This window comes from Leptonychotes weddellii, chromosome 3, assembly GCF_054177405.1.
Source record: "Leptonychotes weddellii isolate Sample4059 chromosome 3, ASM5417740v2, whole genome shotgun sequence".
NCBI classification, from domain to species: Eukaryota; Metazoa; Chordata; class Mammalia; order Carnivora; family Phocidae; genus Leptonychotes; species Leptonychotes weddellii.
The window spans coordinates 105549306-105572794 of NC_138371.1; the positions used below are offsets into that span (position 1 = coordinate 105549306).

The following is a 23489-nucleotide window of genomic DNA, read 5'->3' on the forward strand; positions in this document are numbered from 1 at the left end:
GGGGGGGGAATCGGAGGGGGAGACGAACCATGAGAGACTATGGACCCTGAGAAACAAACTGTGGGTTCCAGAGGGGAGGGGCGTGGGGGGATGGGTAGCCTGGTGATGGGTATTAAGGAGGGCACATACTGCATGGAGCACTGGGTGTTATACGCAAACAATGAATCATGGAACACTACATCAAAAACTAATGATGTAATGTATGGTGATTAACATAACATAATAAAAAAGAAAAGTGTTAGACCACAACTACTAAATCTTTTCTTAATGGATTCAGTATGTTCATAAGTCATAGAATGTTTTATTTAGTCTGTAACTCAGAGCACTCACTCCATCTATCTAGCCCCATTTGCTATCATTGTCCCTGGCAGGTAGATAGCTCAAGTAGTGTTTTTCAAATTCAGTAGTTTTTTTTCAATTTTTTCATTCACTCATTCACTTCAGGCCCCTATTATGTGCCTATTATTTGTCAGTTACCCTATTTTAAGGACATAGCAATGAACAAGACTCACATAGAGTTTACATTCAAAGGAGGAGGAGTCAAAAAACAGGTGAATAATCAAAACAGATTCCCAGGACTGATGGGTATTAAGGAGGGCATGTACTGCATGGAGCACTGGGTGTTATATGAAAACAATGAATCATGGATCATTACATCAAAAACTAATGATGTATGGTGACTAACATAACATAATAAAATAAAATAAAATTTAAAAAAAAATAGAGGGAGTTAAGGACTACCCTCAAAATGGAATTGCTACTGGCTCTCCTGTAAGCCACAACAAAATTGTCTTAAATGGATATTAAGGTTTTTCCCATTTTATGTAAGTGTGAACAAAAGCTTTCTATGAAAGGTAGAATAATGACCTCCAAATATGTTCATGTCCTAATCCCTGGAAACTTATATGGTAAAAGGGATTTTGCAGTTGTGATTATGTTAAGGCCTTTGCGATGGGAGCATTGTCCTGGATTCCCCAGTGGGCCTGGTGTAATCACAAGGTCCTTATAAAGGGCAAGCAGCAGGGTTAGAGTCAGAGAAGGAGCTGAGGTAACATAAATAGAGGCTGTAGCCAAGGAGTGTGGGCAGGCTCCGGAAGCTGGAAAAAAGAAGGAACAGATTTTCCCTAGACCCTCCAGAAGGAATACAAACCTGCCCACACTTTGATTTTTAGCCCCCAAAGACCCATTTTTGGACTTCTGACCTCCAAAACTGTAAGATAATAAAACTGTGTTGGTTTAAACCACCAGATTTGTGATAATATGTTACACCAGCAATAGGAAACTCTATGTAGGGGCGCCTGGGTGGCTCAGATGGTTAAGCGCCTGCCTTCAGCTCAGGTCATGATCACAGGGTCCTAGGATCGAGTCCCGCATCGGGTTCCCTGCTCAGTGCAGAGCCTGCTTCTCCCTCTCCCTCTGCCACTCCCTCTGCTTGTGCTCTTCTGTCTATCTCTCTGTCAAATAAATAAATAAAATCTTAAAAAAAAAAAAAAACTATGTAGGAATAGAAATATGTAGCAGTTGGAAACCCTGTGTACACACATTCTTGGAAAGTTATTCTTACCCATCTGTAACGATGCTGTAAAGTAGTGCACTTGCTATAAATTCAGACTCCCTGGCCACCCTTCCAATCCAATTGCAGTCTCTCAGCCTGTGCTTCACAGAAATTCTGGAGTTGCCACCATTATTACAGATAATGATAAGCACTTTGAAATAAGTATAATAGCCGGAGGCAATGGAAAGTGACCTGAGTGCCCAGAGAATACTTCTCTGAAGAAATGACATGTGAGCTGCCACTGAAAGCTACGAAGGAAACAGCAGAATGTTTCAGGTGGAGAGAATGCCCAGGACAGAGGTCCTGAGGTGAGTTAACCTGGTCGATTAAAGAGTAGATGGAGCATTGTGAACAAAAGACAAAATGGTAGTAGTAGATGATGTTGAAGAAGTAAGCAAAGGCCATTCGTGGAGAATCTGGCAGGTGACAGAGGAGTTCAGATATTCTCAGTGTGGGGAAGAGCCATTAGAAGGTTTGAAAGAACAGAATAAGAGCTAGCTTTCATTTTGCATATTTGGCTGCTGGGTAGAGCATGGTTTCTGGAAGGAAAGAAGGGAAACCTGTTTCACAGTAGTGCAGGTAAGAGAGTTTGTGATGGCTTGAACTAGTGTGGGGGTAAGAGGAGTGGACACATTCGGGATACGTTTTAAGGCAGAGCCAATAAGATATGAGAAATTTGAAGGGAAAAGAGAAGAAGCAAGGATGATTCCTTGGACTTTGGAGCAACTGCATGCATGAGGTAGACTCTAATGTCAGGAAGACTGAGGAGCTCAAAGAAATGAGCAAATAAGTTATGCCAGTTATGACATCAGTAAGCATTTAGGTTTTGAATAATGTAGATTGTCCTGAGTATTTGAAAATCCTATGTGATGAATAGCACAGTTTTATATAATCAAATAGAACATAGGAAAATCCAATTGTTGAGTGGGAGAGAGATTTAAAGAATTATTTCAGACTATGACTTATTTTAATAAGGACACTTCCAAACCATTTCTAAAAATAAACATAACACCTTTGCATAAAAAAATCCCAGAGGAAAATATTTTATGTTCTGATTCATCATTTTACTGCATTTACAATCAGGAAAGTCTTAATAATCTCTAATCTTCACTTTATAAATTAAAAACACTTTCTTCTTTCCACTGTTGTGAAGTGAAATAAAAAATAATTCTTTAAAATCTCCTCATAAAGTTGAAATTGTTATGAAAGCTCTTAGTCTAGTTTATATGAAACAATGAACACTTGTAAACATTTGTATGCACGTATACATTCTGATTGTTTTCGGAAGTAGGTTAATACTGGGGAAATTTATTATAGGCAAAAATTAGCGTGGTAGGTATCTTGAAGAGAACCTTTAATTCTGAGTAATTTAGCAACTGAAAAAAGATGTGATTTAATTATTTGACATAAAAACTAAATAATTGGATTCCATTTTTAGAAAGATACATAGGTATCAGCTTGATTTTCCTCCCACTGAATCTTATAAAAACTTGGTAAGTCGATTATTTTAGTTTGATGCTTCAATTCCAAGATTAACCCTGCAGAATTTTGAAAGTTGTCTGTATATATTAAATGTATTGATTAAAATCTGAAAATATGGTCACTGGATTTCAGATGAATTGGCAGTATCTAAACTATGTTGAATGATAGATTAAATATCACTCTGTGCTTGAAATAGTGACATGTTTCAAAGTAATATTCAGTTCTTTTTAAAACTCATCTTAATTCTGGAAATTTATTATTGGGGTAAAAAGTATTATCTTGTTGGACTTGTAGTAAATCAGTATTGACAAACAAATTCTCTGTTTCTGTCTCTGTGTCCCTCCCTCTCTCCCCCTCTCCCCCTCCTTCCTCCCCTCCCTCTCTCTCTATCTCTCCACACTCCATCTCTCCCTTTCTCTCTCTACTTCCCTGTCTCTGTGTCTCTCTGACCCTCCCTCTCTCCCTCACCCCCTCCCTCTCCCTTTTCCAACCCTCCCCCTACCCCTTGGCAGATGGTCCGTGAACAGTACACTACAACCACAGAAGGCACCCACATACAGAGGCCAGAGAACCAGTGTGTCTACAAAATTGGCATTTATGGCTGGAGAAAGCGTTGCCTCTACTTATTTGTTCTTCTTTTACTCATCATCCTCCTTGTGAATTTTGCTCTTACAATTTGGATTCTTAAAGTGATGTGGTTTTCCCCAGTAAGTAGCTTCCTTTCCTGGTAAGCATGTTCTTGTTCTGTTTGTTGTATCACTTCATCCATATTGTATTGGTGGAAGCCTCTTTTAATGGAATTAATGTTTGTTTTCTGTCCAGATCAGAATTCTCAGTAGCAAAGTATTTATACATTTACTCTTTCTTAATTTCACTATGAACTATAGGGTGTTGGGTTTTTTGATTTTCTATTGCAATTTTTTATGTTATTCACTCCCTCTACGTGTGGGAAAATTGTATCACTCTTGAGTTCATGGTTGACTGAGTCAAAAGTGTGTAATGATTATTTAATCCATTATTATGTCAAATTCTATAAATCATGTTTTCTAATCTCATTAGTCCGTACATACTAACCATCCAGGTGCTACTTCCTCATTCTTTTAAAAATTTCGTTTTAATATACAATAAATTCATGTCCACTCGACATTTAACAAAAGATTTGAGCAGATAAAACACTAGTAGTCCTAAGGAATTCATAGTCTATTTTAAACATCCTCATGTTTTCAAGATAGCTGGGTAATTTTATATGCTTTGATAATATTTTGTATACTTTTTGAAAAAAATATTCATTTAACATGAAAATGTCTTAATTTTGCTAGATAGTCATAGTGAGAAAAATACTGCAGTGAACATCACAGGTAGGTCAGTCTGTTCCTTACATGCATCTTGAAGGTGTGATACAGGCATGTGCTATATCCAGAACAATAGTTGTAGCAATCAGTCTGACATGGCTTCCTTTGATGAGCCTCCTTCACTTTCTATGCAAGGATTTCTTTCCTGCCGTTGTTCTATAGCCACTAGGCACATTATTTATTTTGCTGACATAAATAAGTATTTACATTTTTCTGTATTCAAAGAGGTAAAATACCAATCCAATCAAAATATAGCTTAAAATGTGTTAATATATTTAATATGTATTTAATATAAACACTTATAAGTTATATTTAAATACTATAAATACATAATATGTTTAAATTAGCCAAATATAAGTTGTGATTTCTTCTTTAAAATTTACAAAAACCATATTTTTACAGCATCACCATAGTATTTAGTTCCCTTGGACATCTTTACTTAGCTAGCACGGCATATGGTATGCATGTGCTGTACATCACCTTCATTTTATCTCTAAATTTATTTTAATATTTTTTGGAGAGTGAACTGAGATTGAAGTCCTCAAATTATAAACTATGGGATCTCTCAGGGATGCCTCCTGACTAAAGGACCTGCACCCACCCGCAGTGTGCCCCTCAGTTATGCAGAATGTAGAGAGAAATTGACTAGGAAAAAGACCCTTAGAATGGCCCGGGAGAAAGAAGCCATCCCAGGGCCCTGCAGGTGCGGACGATGGCCAAATTTAAAAGTCCCTTGACATCAGGGACCATGAGTTCTATCAGTCACCTGGTCATCTTGGCACATGTTTGGCACTTGGTAAATATATCTTGAATGAATGCAGATGGGCATTATGTTAGAAGTGTATATGAATTAACTTTATAAACTATGTGAATGGGAAGTGATAGTATATTTTGTGCTCTTGTCTTGTATAGCACTGAAAACAAGTGTAGGATATTATAAATTTCAATTGCATTAAACTCAATTGTGCCAGCAGCTGAGTCCACTTCAACTTAGGATAGCTACTCACAGAGACCAGCAAATGTTTTCCTGCCATTGCTGCCCCTGTCCAGAGCCTGCGCTTTCTAGTGAGATAGAGTCAGCATGCATGGTGTCTCCTTCCACATTAGGGACCTGTTGTTAATTCAGGGTGCTTTAGTGCCCCTTTCAACAAAACTAGATGAACATACACTTATATTCATGGATCAAAAGGGAAGACCCACAAAAAGATTATTTTGCAGGGGCACCTGGGTGGCTCAGTTGGTTGGGCGGCTGCCTTCGGCTCAGGTCATGATCCTGGAGTCCCGGGATCGAGTCCCGTATCGGCTCCCCGCTCGGCGGGGAGTCTGCTTCTGCCTCTGAACCTCTCTCCTCTCGTGTTCTCTCTCTCATCCTCTCTCTCTCGGATAAATAAATAAAATCTTTAAAAAAAAAAAGATTATTTTGCAGAAAGTGCCAACATTTGATCAAAAGATGATGGGTGGACTTTGGGTCATTCTTCTCAAAGTGAGATGATATAAATGATGTAATTCTCATATGTGTGTGAGCTTGATCCCTTGCTTTGGGAATGTCCCATGCTTTATAAGGCTGGACGTTGTAAAGTAATTTATGCTCTAATTTTTTCTGAGTTTGAAAGATCTCTCTCTATAGAAGAATTTAGTTTCGTTTTTATTTTATTCATATATAAACCGGTATTCTTTCTTGAATGCATACATGCCAAGGAAGCAACATGACTATAAAGGAAGATTTCAAGATCTTTGGTACTGAAATGATAAAGTCAGATAGGGCTCTCAACATTTGCAGGGAGCTAGAATTTTGAACATGTAACAGCTAGTATATAACTCTCTACCTAAATTATAATAACCTATCTATCACCTAACAGTCATTAGGGTAGACTGAAAACCTTAATTTGCCAAGTTAGCAGAGTTTAGAAGACTTTCTCTGCTTAGATCCCCAACATAGAGTAACGTCAGGTTTATTAACTTCCACATACTATCATTTCAATGCACTTGTCACCTCATCATACTTTAATATTTTACTATAGAAAACAGTAAAGCCAATCACCAGTAACATATCTTAAAATGCCAAGATCAAGTTACAGGGGAAAACAAGTAAAAAATCACAAAAGGAAAACATAAGGATGCCAAAAAAGATGGAGACTTCAAACAGAGGTTAAATGTTGACAAGAGAACTAATCTGAATGCAATGAAACCAAGCCTTAAACAGCTTTGATGTACCTGGCATGGATGGGTTCCAGAGACCCCAGATCTTGAGTAGCTCACCAGGGTAACTCCACTCTTAGAACTGCAACTTCATGTAACAGAATTTTACATAATTTCTATGTATGACATCTGTTGAATATAAAGTCATATTTAGGAAAACATAACAACTAATGCCAAACATAAAGGTTCTAGAATATTCTGTGTTGGTCATCATAATAGCTAAATCCATTAGTCAGGAAAGTGGACATTAAAAGAAATCAGTGCAGTAAAGTAGCTAATTCCCTTTTTCCCTTTTTATAGTTCCTTCTATAAAACTAATATACAATATTAGTTTTAGTTCTAGTGTTCATGGTTATAAAATGATATCCATGAGTCTTTTCAGTAAATATGTTAAAACAAGGCATCTTTAATTTTTAATGACCCAGATTCTTTTTAAAAACCTTTATGGTTGTTTATTTACTTGCGTATAATATATTTTAGTGCATTTAATGAATATAATTTTAACAAGATAAGATTAATGATTCCAAGCTAAAAAAAAAAAACAACACATTAATGCTGAAAGTTAAATTTCTTTAGATACTTTATTTGGAGGAAAAAAGGGTATGAGTAATCAAAGCAGAATTGTTGATACCGAATATCAGAATTAAACTTATAGTTCTCCTATAGTGGTTCTCAACCCTCTCGGGAGCTCCCTGGGTGAAATCTGAAATTGGCCCTCAAACACAGAGGCAGGGAGAGACCAAGGGAAGAAGCAGGCTACTCCAGTAAACCTCATTACACATATCTCTTTACTGGTCTTACTAGCAAATATGTTGAATAGCATTACATTTCTAAAACGAAATTAATTCGAAAAGAAAAAATGACATGTAAACTACTGAAATTGAAATCATTTCTGTCTGTGTCAATCCCTGCTCATTTATTGAAGAGATCAAATTTAGCCAAAACAAATCACTTGTACTAGAATACTTTCCGCTAGAATGTTTCAAAATTCCACAGATGTGAGTTTTAATAGATTGGGCAGGGGTTTTATTTAAAAATATTTTACTGCAGGGGCGCCTGGGTGACTCAGTCGTTAAGCGTCAGCCTTCGGCTCATGTCATGATCCCAGGGTCCTAGGATCGAGCCCCACATCGGGCTCCCTACTTGGGGGGAAGCCTGCTTCTCCCTCTCCCACTCCCCCTTCTTGTGTTCCCTCTCTCACTGTCTCTCTCTGTCAAATAAATAAATAAAATCTTTAAAAAAAATCTTTTTAATATTTTACTACAGTAGAAAATGAAAGAAGAATTTCTATCATATGTTTAGCAACCGTTACAATAGTGTATTTTAAGATGACTCTGTTCTTAGATCAAAGTATGTTCAGCAACATACTTTGTCTCCGGGAATCGCTGAGAGACAGGCACAGGCAGGTGCCCCCAAGAGCTACCAAGGTCTTGGGGGATCTTGAGCTCAGTCTCTCCTTTGTTTGCTCGGCTCCCTCTGGGCTCCCTCTGGTTGTTTCCTCAGAAAAAGGCAGTGTGTTGTCAACTGCAGGGAGCCTCTAACAAAATCGGTCCTGACCCCAAAGGAGTGAAGTCTTTGCTCACAGGAGAACAGCATGTAAGAGTGAAGGCAGTGAAATTTTATCTGACCCATAGATGGCAGAAGAGATTTTCGCTTCTTCGCTGTACCTGTCTACCATGCTTGACACCTCCACTTAGCGATGTTTTGCCATTTGTCTTCTGCCTGCCTTTGCAGAGAACCATGCTGGTGGCCCGAGAGCAGGCTCGCAGCCTCGTGTGCTCCATCCTTGCCCTTGCCTAAGCCTGGCCCACATGGTCATCACATTGTCAGTGATCTGATGTTGATTACTGATGCTGCCTCCCTCTCTTTGCCATCCATTTTTCACACCAATGGAAATTAGGATTGAAAGAAAAACATGACACGGTGGCATTTTAAAGCAGCACCTTGACATTTTCTCGAATTATTTCTATCTTTCTAAAAAGAATTATATTACATCAGTGCTTGCCAGTCTAAAAACCAAATTGAAATGTTTGATTTATGTCTTAGTCATAATAGAGTGGGATTGATCCAGAGGTCACAGACGGTAAGAATATGCACTAACTTAATGGCATTTTCTTTCCAAGAAGTCAAGATATTATTAAGCCTGAGTTGAGAGGAGGAAAATAAACCTCGAGCTATTCCAAGTACACAGGAATTTCATTATCCCTGGTATCAGGAGCAAAAATCCTATTATCACTGGTGTCTAGAGATACAAATCGCACCATAGTTTTAATTTCTATCTCAAGGATATTCCTTCAACTTTCTTTTTTATTAAAATTTTTCTGTAAATGATTTAAACATATTTTAACAATTGGGAAATAAGAAAGCAAAAGCACAGGGTCTCACAAGCTCTTGTCTTGCTGCGTAGTGATAGTCATCAGCTTAACCCGGATACGAGATTCACACTCCTGTCGTGGGGGTATTATAGCAAAGTAAATGTGCTCAAATATAAATGTATTTACTTGTTTCCCTTTTCCACCAATAATATAAAACTGATAATGTCTTTGGGTAACATAATTTTTTTCTCACGAATGCTAATGAAGATAATTTCTTGTAATTTATAAACCAACCTAATTTATTTGTTAAAGTGTTACTTGTTTAAAAAAACAAAAACCGACTTTTAGAGGGACTGTAAGACAGTGGAAAAGAACATTAGCTTAGGAGTCAGACTGGGTAAGAATCTTGGTTTTAGTTAAGATTAAGTTCAAGCTACGATTTTCTAATTGTGTACACACACACACAATGTACTGCTTGTGATTATTTATGTTACTTAGGCGCTCAGTTTAAACTTGGCACAAAATTATGAACTCCTTTCGCCAAAGTGTTCTTTATTCTATGTTGAGCAAAAAATGAGAGTACTTGTCATCCTGTGAAACTTCTCCCTGTAAAAATACCAGGGAAAGTCAAACTGAGACAAAAATCATCACTCCCTTGGTCAAATATGGGTCTCTGCATGGATGCTGTAGTTGCTGTTAGCATAATGAGCAGGGAATTAAAACCATAACTAAATCAGTAACTAAAGCTGTTTGGTCACGAGTCACCATAGCTATATAGCCATAGGCTTGAACTGTATGCAACCATCAAACGTGGAAGTTAGACCAATTTCAGGTATTCTATCTGCACAATGTATGAAATAACAGAATTTCAAAGATAACCATACTCAAAAAAAAAAAAATGAGACACACAGAGGGGATTATTTATCTTGTCTTAAGAATTAATATTAGAGGGGTGCCCGGGTGGCTCAGTCGGTTGAGCGTCTGCCTTCGGCTCGGGTCATGATCCCAGGGTCCTGGGATCGAGCCCCGCATCGGGCTCCCTGCTCGGCAGGAGCCTGCTTCTCCCTCTCCCTCTGCCTGCCGCTCTGCCTACTTGTGCTCTCTCTATCTCTCTGTCAAATAAATAAATAAAATCTTCAAAAAAACAACAACTAAAAACACATAAGTTTATCTATAAGAAAAAAAAAGAATTAATATTAGACTCTTCAATGTCTTTCTCCATGGTAATCTTTCTGTGACCAAGCTCATCATTGCCATTCCATTAAATAATCTAAAACTCTTTAAAAATGAACTGAAGTCCTACCTTTCTATCTTGGCCCAGATCAAATCCCACACCGTCTGAGAGACATTTTCCAATTTCTCTAATAATACACTTTAATCAGGCCTCATTCTGAACTCTCAAAGCTGTCCGTACTATTAGTGTATCTTTTTATGTCAGAGAAACTTCTTGAGGGGCCAGTAGAGCTTTGTAATTTTTTTTTTTAATCTCCAGCCATATCACAGTGCCTTGCACATAATTTAGGTACCCGGTTAAATACTTTATGGTCCTAAAAAATGAGAAGAAATGAAAGAGAACTTTCACATATGTGTATGAAATTAGCTATGATCAAGAAGGAACACAAATTCAGTACTAGGTTGATTACACAAAATCACTGTAGGATTTACAGATGGGTGGTTGGATCCAAGATTACTCATCAGAAATTTGTTAATCTGTTATTTTGTTCATAGAATCTGATACTGAATGGACCATGACATTCCCTCACAAATTCTCAATTTCTTTGTAAATGCACTTGAATAAATTGTGTATCCTTAAAGTTGTTTCCCCCAATTTTCTGAGATGTAGATGTGGTTCGTAGAACATTGACTTTTCTTTGTATGCAAATGTCCAAGTGAGTGGCAGCAAAAGCATCTGATCTCTAGTATAGTTCTCAGCTGTTAGTTGTCTAAAACAATATGGACTGGGGTGTCTGCGTGGCTCAGTTGGTTAAGCATCTGCCTTCGGCTCAGGTCATGATCCCGGGGTCAGGATCCCTGCTCAGCTGGGAGCCTGCTTTTCACTCTCCCTCTGCCTGCCACTCCCACTGCTTGTGCACTCTCCCTCTCTCTCTGTCAAATAAATAAATAAATAAATAAATAAATAAATAAAATAAACAATGTGGACCAATCGATTTAATGTAGGCTCCTCATGCTGGTCAACCTGATGCTCTTACTTTAATCCCCAAATATATACTGCTTGAATCACCTGGTCTGAGTTTCACCACACTATTGGTAATATATACAGAAGCACATTCAAGCACTCTGGAAATTCTGGTTTTAATGTCTGGGTAGTAGAAAATGGTGATGATTGTAACAGCGATAACAACTTTGTGTAGTGCTTTAGAATGTGTAAAGTACTTTCAAATGTATAAAGCATTACAGACGTATGCGTATATAACGTCTCTTTATAATGCCACCTTTTCCAAGTAGCAAATTCAGGGACCACCATTCAGATTATTTATGATATGAGGAGAGGTTTTAACTTGATTCCTCTCCCCAAACACCCAGTTTTATGAACATCCTTTTACAGAATAATCTGTTTTTTGGTTTTGAAAACTTTTATTAATTTTAATGTTTATAAGTTTTGTATGCATTTTTGAAAGAAAAAAGACTTGAGAAACAAGAAATTACCCCTAATATAACTATCCAGATGTAACTCGGTATCACTTTTGCTGCATATCCTTCTAATTGCATAATCCTGTGTTTCCCATTAGTTACTATGCTTCCTTTATCATATAACAAGCTCTTATGAGTTGAATCTACTTCAGAGCTATATGCTTCATCTACCTGTTTGTTACTTCTTTTGACAGTGTTTTAGAACCCAATTTTAATTATGCTAAATTTATTATTGTTTTCATATATATAAGAGGGCAAATCATTCCTCCTTCCTTTTAACCTTCCAGGTGTTCTGGGCACTGTGGCCTGATTATTCTTTTTGTCTTTGCGGAATATTATGAATGATTTCAAATACGTAGCTTAAAAATACAAAATTCTTCATGAAGTTGCATGTCATCTTCATAAAGTACCATGCTAATCTTTTCTCATTTTTTGTTGTATTATCTGTGCTGCTAAAGGACATACCATCTCATAATTCTTGAGTCTTTTATGCTCCTTCAGTCTCTTCCTGTCTCTCAAACTGCTGTTCTCTTGTGGTGCCTTCTCTCCTATTTCCTTCCCTGGGTCCTTTTATTAGCTCTACTTTGCAAGGTAGAAAAGAAGAAGGTCTGTATATTTTTTCCTAGGACCTTGTCTCCTGCTACCACATGATAGGCACCACTCTATAAATATAGGTGTACTTTAACTGAATTGTCAGAAATTTAAAATTTTTCTGAGATCACAGAGTGAGAAAATAAGAATTAGAATTTGCATCCATTTCATTTGATTTGAAATCAGCCCTTTTTTCACTCAACCACACCATATGGGATATCATATATAATGGTTGTAAAAAGAAATAGTTGACCAGCATTCTTCCCTAACATGATAAAGAATATTTACCACTAACCAGCAGCCAAAAACATACTTACTACTGAAACCCTAGAGGCATTTCCTTCGAAGACAAAAACAAGAAAAGTATGTCTGATAGCACTACTGTATTCTACCTTTTTTTTCTGGAAGTTTGACAAATGCAATAAGACCACTTGTTAAATAAGGGATAGAAATCACTAAACAGCAGATGATTTGAGGGAAAACAATTACTTGCAAATAATTATTGTGTTATAAAGTCCAGAAGAATTAAATGAAAAACTACCAAAACAAATACGAAAGTTTACAATATGTTAGGTAATAAAATGAGGTACAAAATGTCATGTTTAGCACACACCCATGCTCTAGTCCGAACTAGTTAGAAAATGTATTAGAAGAAGAATCACACTTCATATTGCAATAATACGCAAATTCCCAAGGACTCTCAATTTGCTGAAATATACTTTCCTGGCAGTCCTGAAAGGAATCCTGAGTAAAAGGGTATATACAGCTGGATGGAAAGACTTCATGTTAGCTTCATTAATAACAAAGAATAACAAGGGAAAGCTTGCTCTAGTAAACATTTATTTGTTCACTTTTCTAAAAATGTTATATTTAATTAAAATGTTTTAAAAATATGAATAAGTTACATAATTTGCAATGTTTTAATTTACTTTAAATTTACTTTAAAACATTGCAAATTATGTAACTTATTTGTTAAATTAATAATATAAATATATTATTAAACTGATAAATTAAAAATTTTGAACTTGGTCAATGGAAATGGGTAGTAAACTCAGATATGTTCTATCAACTTCAAAGTCATTCTTGGGCAGTAACCAATATTTTGCCATACACTGAGCTGACTTTGCTGCTTAAATGAAGATTGAACATGTCATACTTATTTGTGTTTATTTTCTCTCATGAAAGATATTGTCCTGATTCTGTTGTACAAATATGGCAATATATTTGAAAAATGTAAGTTAATGGGAAAGTGGGGGCATTACTTTATGAGCCTATGGAAAACTCAGGAAACTTATTCTGCTTTTAGGTATTGCAATGATACAGTAGGAAAATTATGAGCCAAAAAATTGTGCATATTGTAGAATTGCCAGAGTATCTGTATATTGTATATTTACATTTATGAAAGGTTTTTATTAGGTGGTACTTTGGATCATTCCTAGGATTGCTTTTAATGTCTAAATGGAATTATCCATTTCCATCAGAAAACAAGTTTTCTATCGAAGTTATTTTCAGGGGATTTTTTGCTTACTTATAACTGTAATTATATTAAAGGGATTTTTCTTCTAGGAGAGAATATATTTTTAACTTGTTTTGGAAATCAATAGAAGATATAATTCAGTTGAAATTAAATTTATTCTATAGCAAGATGCTGGGAAATGTGAATTTCATTAAATAAAGTATACCCAGAACTGGTTTCTATACATATTTCTAGAGGCTCACATAGTCTTACTCTTGACAAGTCAGAGGATCAACTCAACCAAACTTTATCCTTTCTTCTGATGAACCCAAACAAAAATTTATTATCTAATCTTTTGTGTGATTTACAAGGAACAAAGATCGAAAGCTCATAAGATATAAAAAATTGAGAACTCAGTCTCTTTGCGGGTATTTGAAAATAGATAAGACAATCACTGATTATTCTGGGACTATTCCCAGAATCCATCTTTACATAAATATACTTATATTATTTTTTAAATATTTATTTATTCATTTTAGGGAGGGAGAGAGAGCGCACATGAATGGATGGAGGGGTAGGGGGAGAGAATCTCCAGCGGACTCCCTGCTGAGAGGGGAACCAGACCTGGGGCTAGCTAGAACTCATGACCCTTGAGATCATGACCTGAGCCAAAACCAAGAGTCCGATGCTTAACTGACTGAACCACCAGGTGCCCCAAATATACTTACTTTAACTTCTCATTAAATTCTAGGAACCCCCATCTGTAGTTATGAAAACTCAATATCACTGTAAAATTGAGAGAAAATTTTATAAAAATCCTATCATTTGAAGAGTAAATTTATGTCATCAATCTATCACTGTTTTAGAATATAGTCAGATAAAATACTATAAACATTCAGACATGAAATAATTCTTCCTGTTTCTAAGGAACAAATTCTTATGAACTAGAACAACTTATATTTGGTGCCTAAATTTTTTACTAGCATCCTAGCAAGAAAGAAAAGTTGTGTAGAAAACTACCAGAAATAACTGAAAAAAACAAAAACCTGAGGTAAGCAAAGAATAGTTATGAGAATAATTAATGATAAAGAAAGTTGGGTTTGTATTTATATTACTTCTCAAATATTGGCATGAAGTTATCAAAGCACAACAAGGTTAAAAGCTTTTTTTTAAAGATTTATTTATTAGAAAGAGAGAGCACAAGTGGGAGGGGCAGAGGGAAAGGAAGAGAGAAAGCAGACTCCGTGCTGAGCATGGAGCCAACTCAGGGCTCAATCTCACAATGCAGAGATCATGACCTGAGCTGAAACCAAGAGTCGGACACTTAACCAACTGCACCACTCAGGAACCCCTAAGTTAAAAGCTTTTTAAAATCACTGCAACATCCCCCAAAATGCAAAATTTCTTACTATGCACCATTTATCATCCTTTACTGTGAATACTGAAGTAATACCAATTATTAGCCTATAAATTTTTTAAGCATATACTGAGCAACTAACATAAGCAATGTGCTGTGTATCATGGATCTTGCAGTTGCAGAGGCCATTCAATCATTGAACACGTTGTTGTTTTCTACTGCATGTAAGGTACAGTGCTAGCTGCCAAATACAGATTGGATTTACAAAACTATCAGAGCAGTAGAGGTCTAAGGTATATGTAACAATGTGATAAGGTTTCTATGAGACACATGGTCAAATTTTTGTAAAAATCCAGAAGAAAGACTTACAATGGCCTGAGGAGATCAGAAAAGGCTTCAACAGGACTTAGATGATTTGGGGATGCAATAAGGATGAGATGTAATGGTTGAAGAGAGGTTGTTGAGTGAGAAGTTTATTGTCACTAAAACATAAGACTCAGAGAGGAAGGGTGGAAGATGAAGCTGTAGAAGTAGTCGGGGATCAAGTGTAAGAGCCTGGTATATCAGTAGCTCATTTGTATTTTATTGTGTACACCGGTTGAAAACCATCACAGGTTTTTTGTTTTTGTTTTTGTTTTTTTTTTAACTCTTTTAAATTTTATTATGTTATGTTAGTCACCATACAATACATCATTAGTTTTTGATGTGGCGATCCACGATCCATTGTTTTTGTATAACACCCAGTGCTCCATGCAGTACGTAATCACAGGTTTTTAAAGAGGGAAGTAAACTGTTAGATTAGTATGTGTGTATGTATTTGTGGGGGGAGCAGAGGGAGAGAGAGAATCTTAAGAGGGCTCCACACTCAGTGCGGAGCCCAACACAGGACTTGATCTGACAGCTCTGAGATGTTAGATTTGTATTTAAAGAAATTATTTTAGGAACACTAAGGAGGGGTACTGAAGTGGATGAAGATGAGTATGAGGGCTTAACATATATTAAGTATATACATAGTGCCAAGGATGAAATTCCAAGAAACACCAACTTTTAACAAGAAAGCATAGGATGACATAGTCTATCTGGTCTAATGTGCAATTTAAGTGTAAGAAATAAGTGCCAAAGGAACAGTCAAAGTTCTAAGATAATAAAACAAACAGAATTGTCCTAAGCCTCAAGGGTAGGTAGTGTTAAGAATTATGGGTTGGTCAACAGTCTCAAATGTTACAGAATTTTCCAGTAAAATGAGAATTGAGAATGGGCATTGGATTTATTAATAACAAAGTTATTAGGGACTTTATGAAGAGCAATTTCAATAGAATGATGATGGTGGAGGCCAAACTGTAATGGTGCAGAGACTAAGTGGGAGTTGAGGCAGTGGGAATTGAGTGCGAACTCTAATAGAATGGGAGTCATACATTATGTGTATATTCAGCTTTCACAGAAACCACCAATTTTTCAAAGTGGTTTACTGATTTATACCAGCAGGATATGAGAGTCCTAGCTGCTCCATATCCACTTGCTCCTCACTAACACTTGATATTTTCTATAATTTTTTCATGCTTATTGAGGTAGAATTGGCAAATAAAATTGGAAGATATTTAAAATGTACAACATGATGATATGATGTACACATACATTGTGAAGGGACTCCCCACAAGTGAGTTAACATATCCATCACCTTCCATATTTACCTTTTGTGTGTGAGAGAGAGTAAGTTCTACTCTATTAGCAAATTTAAATTACAGAATACAGTGTTATCAACTACAGTCACCAGGTTAACAGTAGATCCTGAGACTCTATTCAGGTCTTTTAACTGAAAGCTTGTACCTTTTTACCAACCTCTTCCTACTTCCCCCTATACCCTAGGCCTTGGCAACCACTTTTCTACTATCTGTTTCTATGAATTTGATTTCCCCCCTTTTTAGATTTCACATAAAGACATACTATGCACTTTCTCTGTATGACCTATTACCCCAGCATTATACCCTCCAAGTTCATCCATGTTGTTATAAATGACAGGATTTTCTTCTTTTTTAAGACTAAATAACATTCCATTGTTTTAATATACCACATGAGAACAATGTATAATCTGCTGCTGTTGGATCGAATGTCTATCTGGTCTAATGTACAATTTAAGTACACTTTTCTCTTATTGATTTTCTGTCTGAATGATGCATCCATTGTTGAAAGTAGAATATTGAGGTTCCCTGCTATTATTATATTGCTATCTATTTCTCCCTTCAGATCTATAGGTACTGCAATGTTGGGTGCATATTTACTAATGGTATATCCTCTTGATGAATTGACCTCTTTAGCATCATATAATGACCTTCTTCATCTCTTGTTACAGTCCTTGACTTACGGTCTGTTTTTTCTGATATAAGAATATCCTTTTGGTTTCCATTTGCATGGAATATCTTTTTTCCATCCTTCCACTTTTGGTCTATATGTATCCTTAAAGCTGAAGTGAGTCTCTTGTAGGCAGCATATAGTTGACTCTTGTTTTGTTGTGTTATCCATTAAGCCACTCTGTGTCTTTTGATTGTAAAATTTAGTCCATTTACATTTAAAGTAATTATTGGTAGGTATTAATTTAGGATTGTCATTTTGTTAACTGTATTGTGTTTGTGTTTTGGAATTCCTTTGGCTCCCTTTTTTCTCTCTTGTTTTCTTCCTTTGGGATTTAATAATTTTTCATAGTGTTCTGCTTAGATTCCTGTATCTTTTGTGAATCTACAAGGTTTTGGCATTGGTTCCCATAAGGCTTACAAAAGCATAGTTATAGGGGTGCCTGGGTTTCTCTGTCTGGTAAGTGTGTGACTCTTGATTTCAGCTCAGGTCTTGATCTCAAAGCCATGAGATTGAGCCCTGCATCAGGCTCCATGATGAGTGTGGAGATTCCTTAAGATTCTCTCTCTTCCACACCCTGCTCATGCTCAGTCTCTCTGTCTCTCTAACAAAACAAACAAAAAGCATAGTTATAACAGTCTATTACTTTTTTTTAAAGAAAGTTAAGAGTTTTATTGGAGCTCAGGTTAGGACAACTGCCTCTGATACACAATCTTCACAAAGGAGAGAGTGCTCTAGGGAAGGAACATTTGGTACAGAGTTATGTGTGTTTTTTACATAAAGAGTTACAAATCGGGGTGCCTGGGTAGCTCAGTCGTTAAGCATCTGCCTTTGGTTCAAGTCATGATCCCAGTGTCCTGGGATCGAGCCTACATCAGGCTCCCTACTTGGTGGGGAGCCTGCTTCTCCCTCTCCCACTCCCCCTGCTTGTGTTCCCTCTCTAGCTGTCTCTCTCTGTCAAATAAATAAATAAAATCTTAAAAAAAAAAAGAGTTAGAAATCAACATGATGAAGGACATTCCAGAAAGTTACAGATTTTATCTTTTTTTTAATTTTAATTCCAATATAGTTAATACACGTTACATTAGTTTCAGGTGTACAATGTGATGTTTCAACAATTCCATACATCACCCAGTGCACATCATGAAACTGCACTCCTTAATCCTTATCATCTATTTCACCCATCCCAGCACCCACTTTCCCTCTGGTAACCATCATATATAGTTAAGAGACTGTTGCTTGGTTTCTCTCTCTCTCTCTCTTTTTCTCTTTCTCTCTCTTTTTTTCCTTTGCTCATTTGTTTGTTTCTTAAATTCCACATATAAGTGAAACCATATGGTATTTGTCTTTCTCTGACTGACTTATTTCACTTACCATTATACTCTTTAGCTCCATCCATGTTATTGTAAATGGCAAGATTTCATTCATTTTATGGCTGAATAATATTCCATTGTATATACATACCACATCTTTATCCATTCATCTATCAATAGACACGGGCTGCTTCCATAATTTGATTATTGCAAATAATGCTGCTATAAACATAGGGGTGCATGAATCCCTTTGAATTAGTGTTTTTGTATTTTGGGGGTAAATACCCAGTTGTACAGTTACTAGATTGTAGGGTAGTTCTATTTTTAATGTTTTGAGGAACTTCCATACCATTTTCCACAATGGCTGTTCCAGTTTGCATTCTTACCAACAGTGTAAGTGGATTTCCTTTTCTCCACATCCTCACAAACCCTTCTTGTTTCTTTTGTTTTTTATTTTAACCATTCTGACAAGTGTGAGGTGATATCTCATTGTAGTTTTGATTTGCATTTCCCTAGTGATGTGTGATTTGAGCATCTTTTCATGTGTCTGTTGGCCATCTGGGTGTCTTCTTGGGAGAAATATCTATTCATATTTTCTGCCCATTTTTGATTGGATTATTTATCTTTTGGGTGTTGAGTTTATCAGGTTTTTTATATATTTTGGATACTAGGTCTTTATTGGATATGTCATTTGCAAATATCTTCTCCCATTCAGTAGGTTGTCTTTTAGTCTTGTTGATTGTTTCCTTTACCGTGCAGAAGCTTTTTATTTTGATGTGGTCCCAGTAGTTAATTTTTTATTTTATTTTCCTTGCCTCAGGAGATATATATAGAAAAATGTTGCCAAGGCTGATGTCAGAGACATTACTGCCTGTGCTCTCTTCTAGAATTTTTAGTGGTTTCAGGTCTCGCATTTAGGCCTTTAACCCATTTTGAATTTATTTTTGTGTATGGTATAAGAAAGTGGTCCAGTTTCATTCTTTTGCATGAATGAGTTTTCCCAACACCATTTGTTGAAGAGACATTTTCCCATTGTGTATTGTCTCCTGCTTTGTCAAAGACTAATTGATTATATAATTGTGGGTTATTTCTTGAGTTTTCTATTCTGTTGTATTGATCTATGTGTCTATTTTTGTGTCAGTAGCATACTGTTTTGATTACTACAGCTCTGTAATATAACTTGAAGTCTGAAATTGTGATGCCTCCAGCTTTGCTTTTCTTTTTCAAGATTGCTTTGGCTATTTGGGGTCTCTTGTGGTTCCATATACATTTTAGGATTTTTTGTTCTAGTTCTGTGAAAAATGCTATTGGTATTTTGATAGAGATTGTGTTAAATGTGTAGCTTGCTTTGAGTAATATGGATATTTTAACAATATTTGTTCTAATCTGTCAGCATGGAATGTGTTTCCATTTCTTTGTGTCATCTTCAGTTTCTTTTTTTGTTTATCAATTTATTTTTAATTTTTATTTATTTTTTAAATTTAAATTCAATTAATTAACATATAATGTATTATTTGTTTCAGGGGTACAGGTCTGTGATTCATCAGTCTTATATAATACCCAGTGCTCATTACAACACATACTGTCCCCAATTTCCATCACCCCATTACCCCATCCCACACACTCCACCCCTCCAGCAACCCTCGGTTTGTTTCCTAAGATTAAGAGTCTCTTACGGTTTGTCTCCCTCTCTGGTTTCATCTTGTTTCATTTTTTTTTCTCACTTCCCCTATGATCCTCTGCCTTGTTTCTTAAATTCCACATACTGATTGACTTCTTTCACTTAGCATAATACCCTCTAGTTCTATCCACGTCATTGCAAATGGCAAGATTTCATTTTTTGATGGCTGCATAATATTCCATTGTGTGGAATATTATCCATTCATCTTTATCCACTCGTCTGTCAATAGACATCTGGGCTCTTTCCATAGTTTAGCTATTGTGGACATTGCTGCTGTAAACAGTTTGGTGGAGTCTTTTGGGTTTTCTATATATAGTATTGCATTGATTGATTTATGAATATATCAGTGTAATACTGGCCTTGTAGAATGAATTTGGAAGATTTCCTCCCTCTTCTATTTTTTGTATTTCTGTGGTGTTGGTTGCTGTTTCTCCTTTCATTTATGATTTTCCTTTCTTTCTTTCTTTTTTTTTTATGTTTCTAACTAGAGGTTTATCAATTTTGTTGATCTTTTCAAAGAACCAGCTCCTGATTTCATTGATCTGTTCTATTGGTTTTTAGTTTCTATATCATTTACTTCTGTTCCGTTCTTTATTATATCCTTCCTTCTACTGGTTTTGGGTTTCGTTTCCCTCTTAGAACTGCTTTTGCTACATCCCAAAGGTTTTGGACTGTTGTGTTTTCATTTTCATTTAGTTCCATGTAATTTATGATTTCTTCTTTGCTTTCCTGGTTGACCCATTCATTGTTTAGTAGCATGTTATTTAACCTCCATGTTTTTGTGGTCTTTCCAGATTTTTGGTTGATTTTAGTTTCATAGCATTGTGGTCAGAAAAGAGGAATGGTATGAATTTGATCTTTTTTATTTTGTCAAGTCTTCTTTTATGCCTTGTATGTGATTTATTCTGGAGAATTATCTTTGTGCACTTGAAAAAATGTGTATTCTGTTTTAGGATGGCATTTTCTGAATATGCCTATTAAATCCATCTGGTTCAATGTGCTATTCAAAGCCACTATTCCTTGCTGGTTTTCCATTTGGATGATCTATCAATGTAAGTGGGGTGCTCAACTCCCCTACTATTATTGTATTACTATTGATTAGTTCCTTTATGTTTGTTATTAAATGTTTTATGTAATGGGTGCTCCCATGTTGGGTGCATAAATTTTTACAATTGTTATATCTTCTTGTTGGATTGTCCCCTTTATTATTATGCAGTGTTCTTTGTCTCTTGTTACAGTCTTTGTTTTAAAGTCTGTTTTGTCCAATATAAGTACTGCTATTCTGGCTTTCTTTTGACATCTCTTTGCATGATAGATGTCTCTACATCCCCCCACTTTCAATGTGCAGGTGTCTTTAGGTCTGAAACAAGTCTCTTGTAGGCAACATATAGATGGGTCTTATTTTTTTATCCACTCTGTCACCCTATCTCTTTTCATTGAAGTGTTTAGTCCACTTACATTCAAAGTAATTATTGACAGATATATATTTATTGTTATTTTTTACTTGTTTTGTGGTTTTTGTAGTTTTTCTCTGATCCTTTCTTCTCTTTCTTGCTTTCGTGGTTTGCTGGTTTTCTTTAGTGATATACTTGGATTCCTTTCTCTTTATTCTTTGCATACCTATTAGTGGTTTTTGATTTGTGGTTACAGTTAGGTTTGTATATAACATCTTCTGCATATAGCAGTCTATATTAAGTTGATGGTTGCTTAAGTTCAAATGCATTCTTTATTTCTCCTCCCACCAACAGGTTTTAGGTATATGGTGTCATATTTTACATCCTTTTATTTTGTGAATTCCTTGACTGATTTTTTACAGAAATACTTATTTTTACTGCTTTTGTGTTTCCTACTTTTCATAATCTCTCTTATGATCTTTCCTTTCCACTCAAAGCATCCCCTCTAATATTTTTGTTAGGGCTGGGTTAGTGGTCATGAATTCCTCTAGTTTTTATTTGTCTGGGAAATTCTTTAACTCTCCTTCTATTCTGAATGAATAGCCTTGCTGGATAGAGTATTCTTGGCTGTAGATTTTTCCCTTTCAGCACTTTGAATCTATCATGCCACTATCTTCTGGCTTGCAAAGTTTCTGCTGAAAAATCCAGTGATAGCCTATAGGGTTTCCCTTGTATGCAACTGTTTCCTCTTCTCTTGCTGATTTTAATTTTTTTTTTCTTTATCACTACTATTGCCATTTTGATTACTATGTATCTTGGTATGGACCTCTTTTGGTTGATTTTGTTGGGGTCTGTGCCTCCCAGATTTGGATAGCTGTTTCCTTCCCCAGATTAGGAAGTTTTTAGCTATTATTTCTTCAAATAAATGTTCTGCTCCCTTTTAACTCTCTTTTCCTTCTGGGATCCCTATAATGCAAATGTTATTGCTCTTGATGGAGTCACTAAGTTCCCTAAGTCTATTCTCATTTTGCATAATTCTTTTTTCTCTCATTTGTTCAGCTTAATTATTTTCCATCACTCTGTCTTCTAGTTCATTAATTCATTCCTCTACTTCTTCCAGCCTGCTATTCATTCTATCAAGTGTATTCTTAATTTCATTTATTGTGTTCTTCATCTCTGATTGATTCTTTTTTATCTCTGTGTTAAGGGTCTCACTGATGTCCTCCACTCTTTTCTCAAGTCCAGTGACTATCATTATGATCATCATTTTAAATTCTCTATCAGGCATGTTACTTATACCCATTTCACTCATGCTGTGGTTTTGTCCTATTCTTTCATTTGGGACATATTCTTCTGTCTCATTTTGCTTGACTCTCTGTGTCTGTTTCTCTGTGTTAGGAAAGTCAACTATGCCTCTTGCTCTTGAAACTAGTGGAAGGGACATTCACTTTTTTTTTTTTTGAAGATGCTTTTTTTTTTATTATGTTAATCACCATACATTACATCATTAGTTTTAGATGTAGTGTTCCATGATTCATTGTTTGCGTATAACACCTAGTGCTCCATGCAGTATGTGCCCTCTTTAATACCCATCACCAGGCTAACCCATCTCCCCATCCCCCTCCCCTCTAGAACCCTCAGTTTGTTTCTCAGAGTCCATAGTCTCTCATGATTCTTCTCCCCCTCCGATTCCCCCCCTTCATTTTTCCCTTCCTGCTATCTTCTTTTTCTTCTTTTTTTTTTCTTAACGTATAATGTATTATTTGTTTCAGAGGTACAGGTCTGTGATTCAA

At 36.0% G+C, this 23489-nt stretch overlaps 1 protein-coding gene across 6 annotated transcripts in view; it reads left to right on the top strand.

Annotated features, from left to right (window-relative positions):
- Positions 1 to 23489, top strand: part of SGCG (sarcoglycan gamma) — a 119626-nt gene that overhangs the window by 46643 nt on the left and 49494 nt on the right. For 5 of the 6 annotated variants that reach the window (XM_081814739.1, XM_081814735.1, XM_081814738.1 and 2 more), the window contains one exon: positions 3550 to 3744. The exons of the other annotated variant lie outside the window; for it this stretch is intronic. In XM_081814739.1, coding sequence (XP_081670865.1) covers positions 3550 to 3744 — 195 coding nt within the window. The remainder of the gene's footprint in view (positions 1 to 3549; positions 3745 to 23489) is intronic. 6 annotated transcript variants of the gene reach the window in all.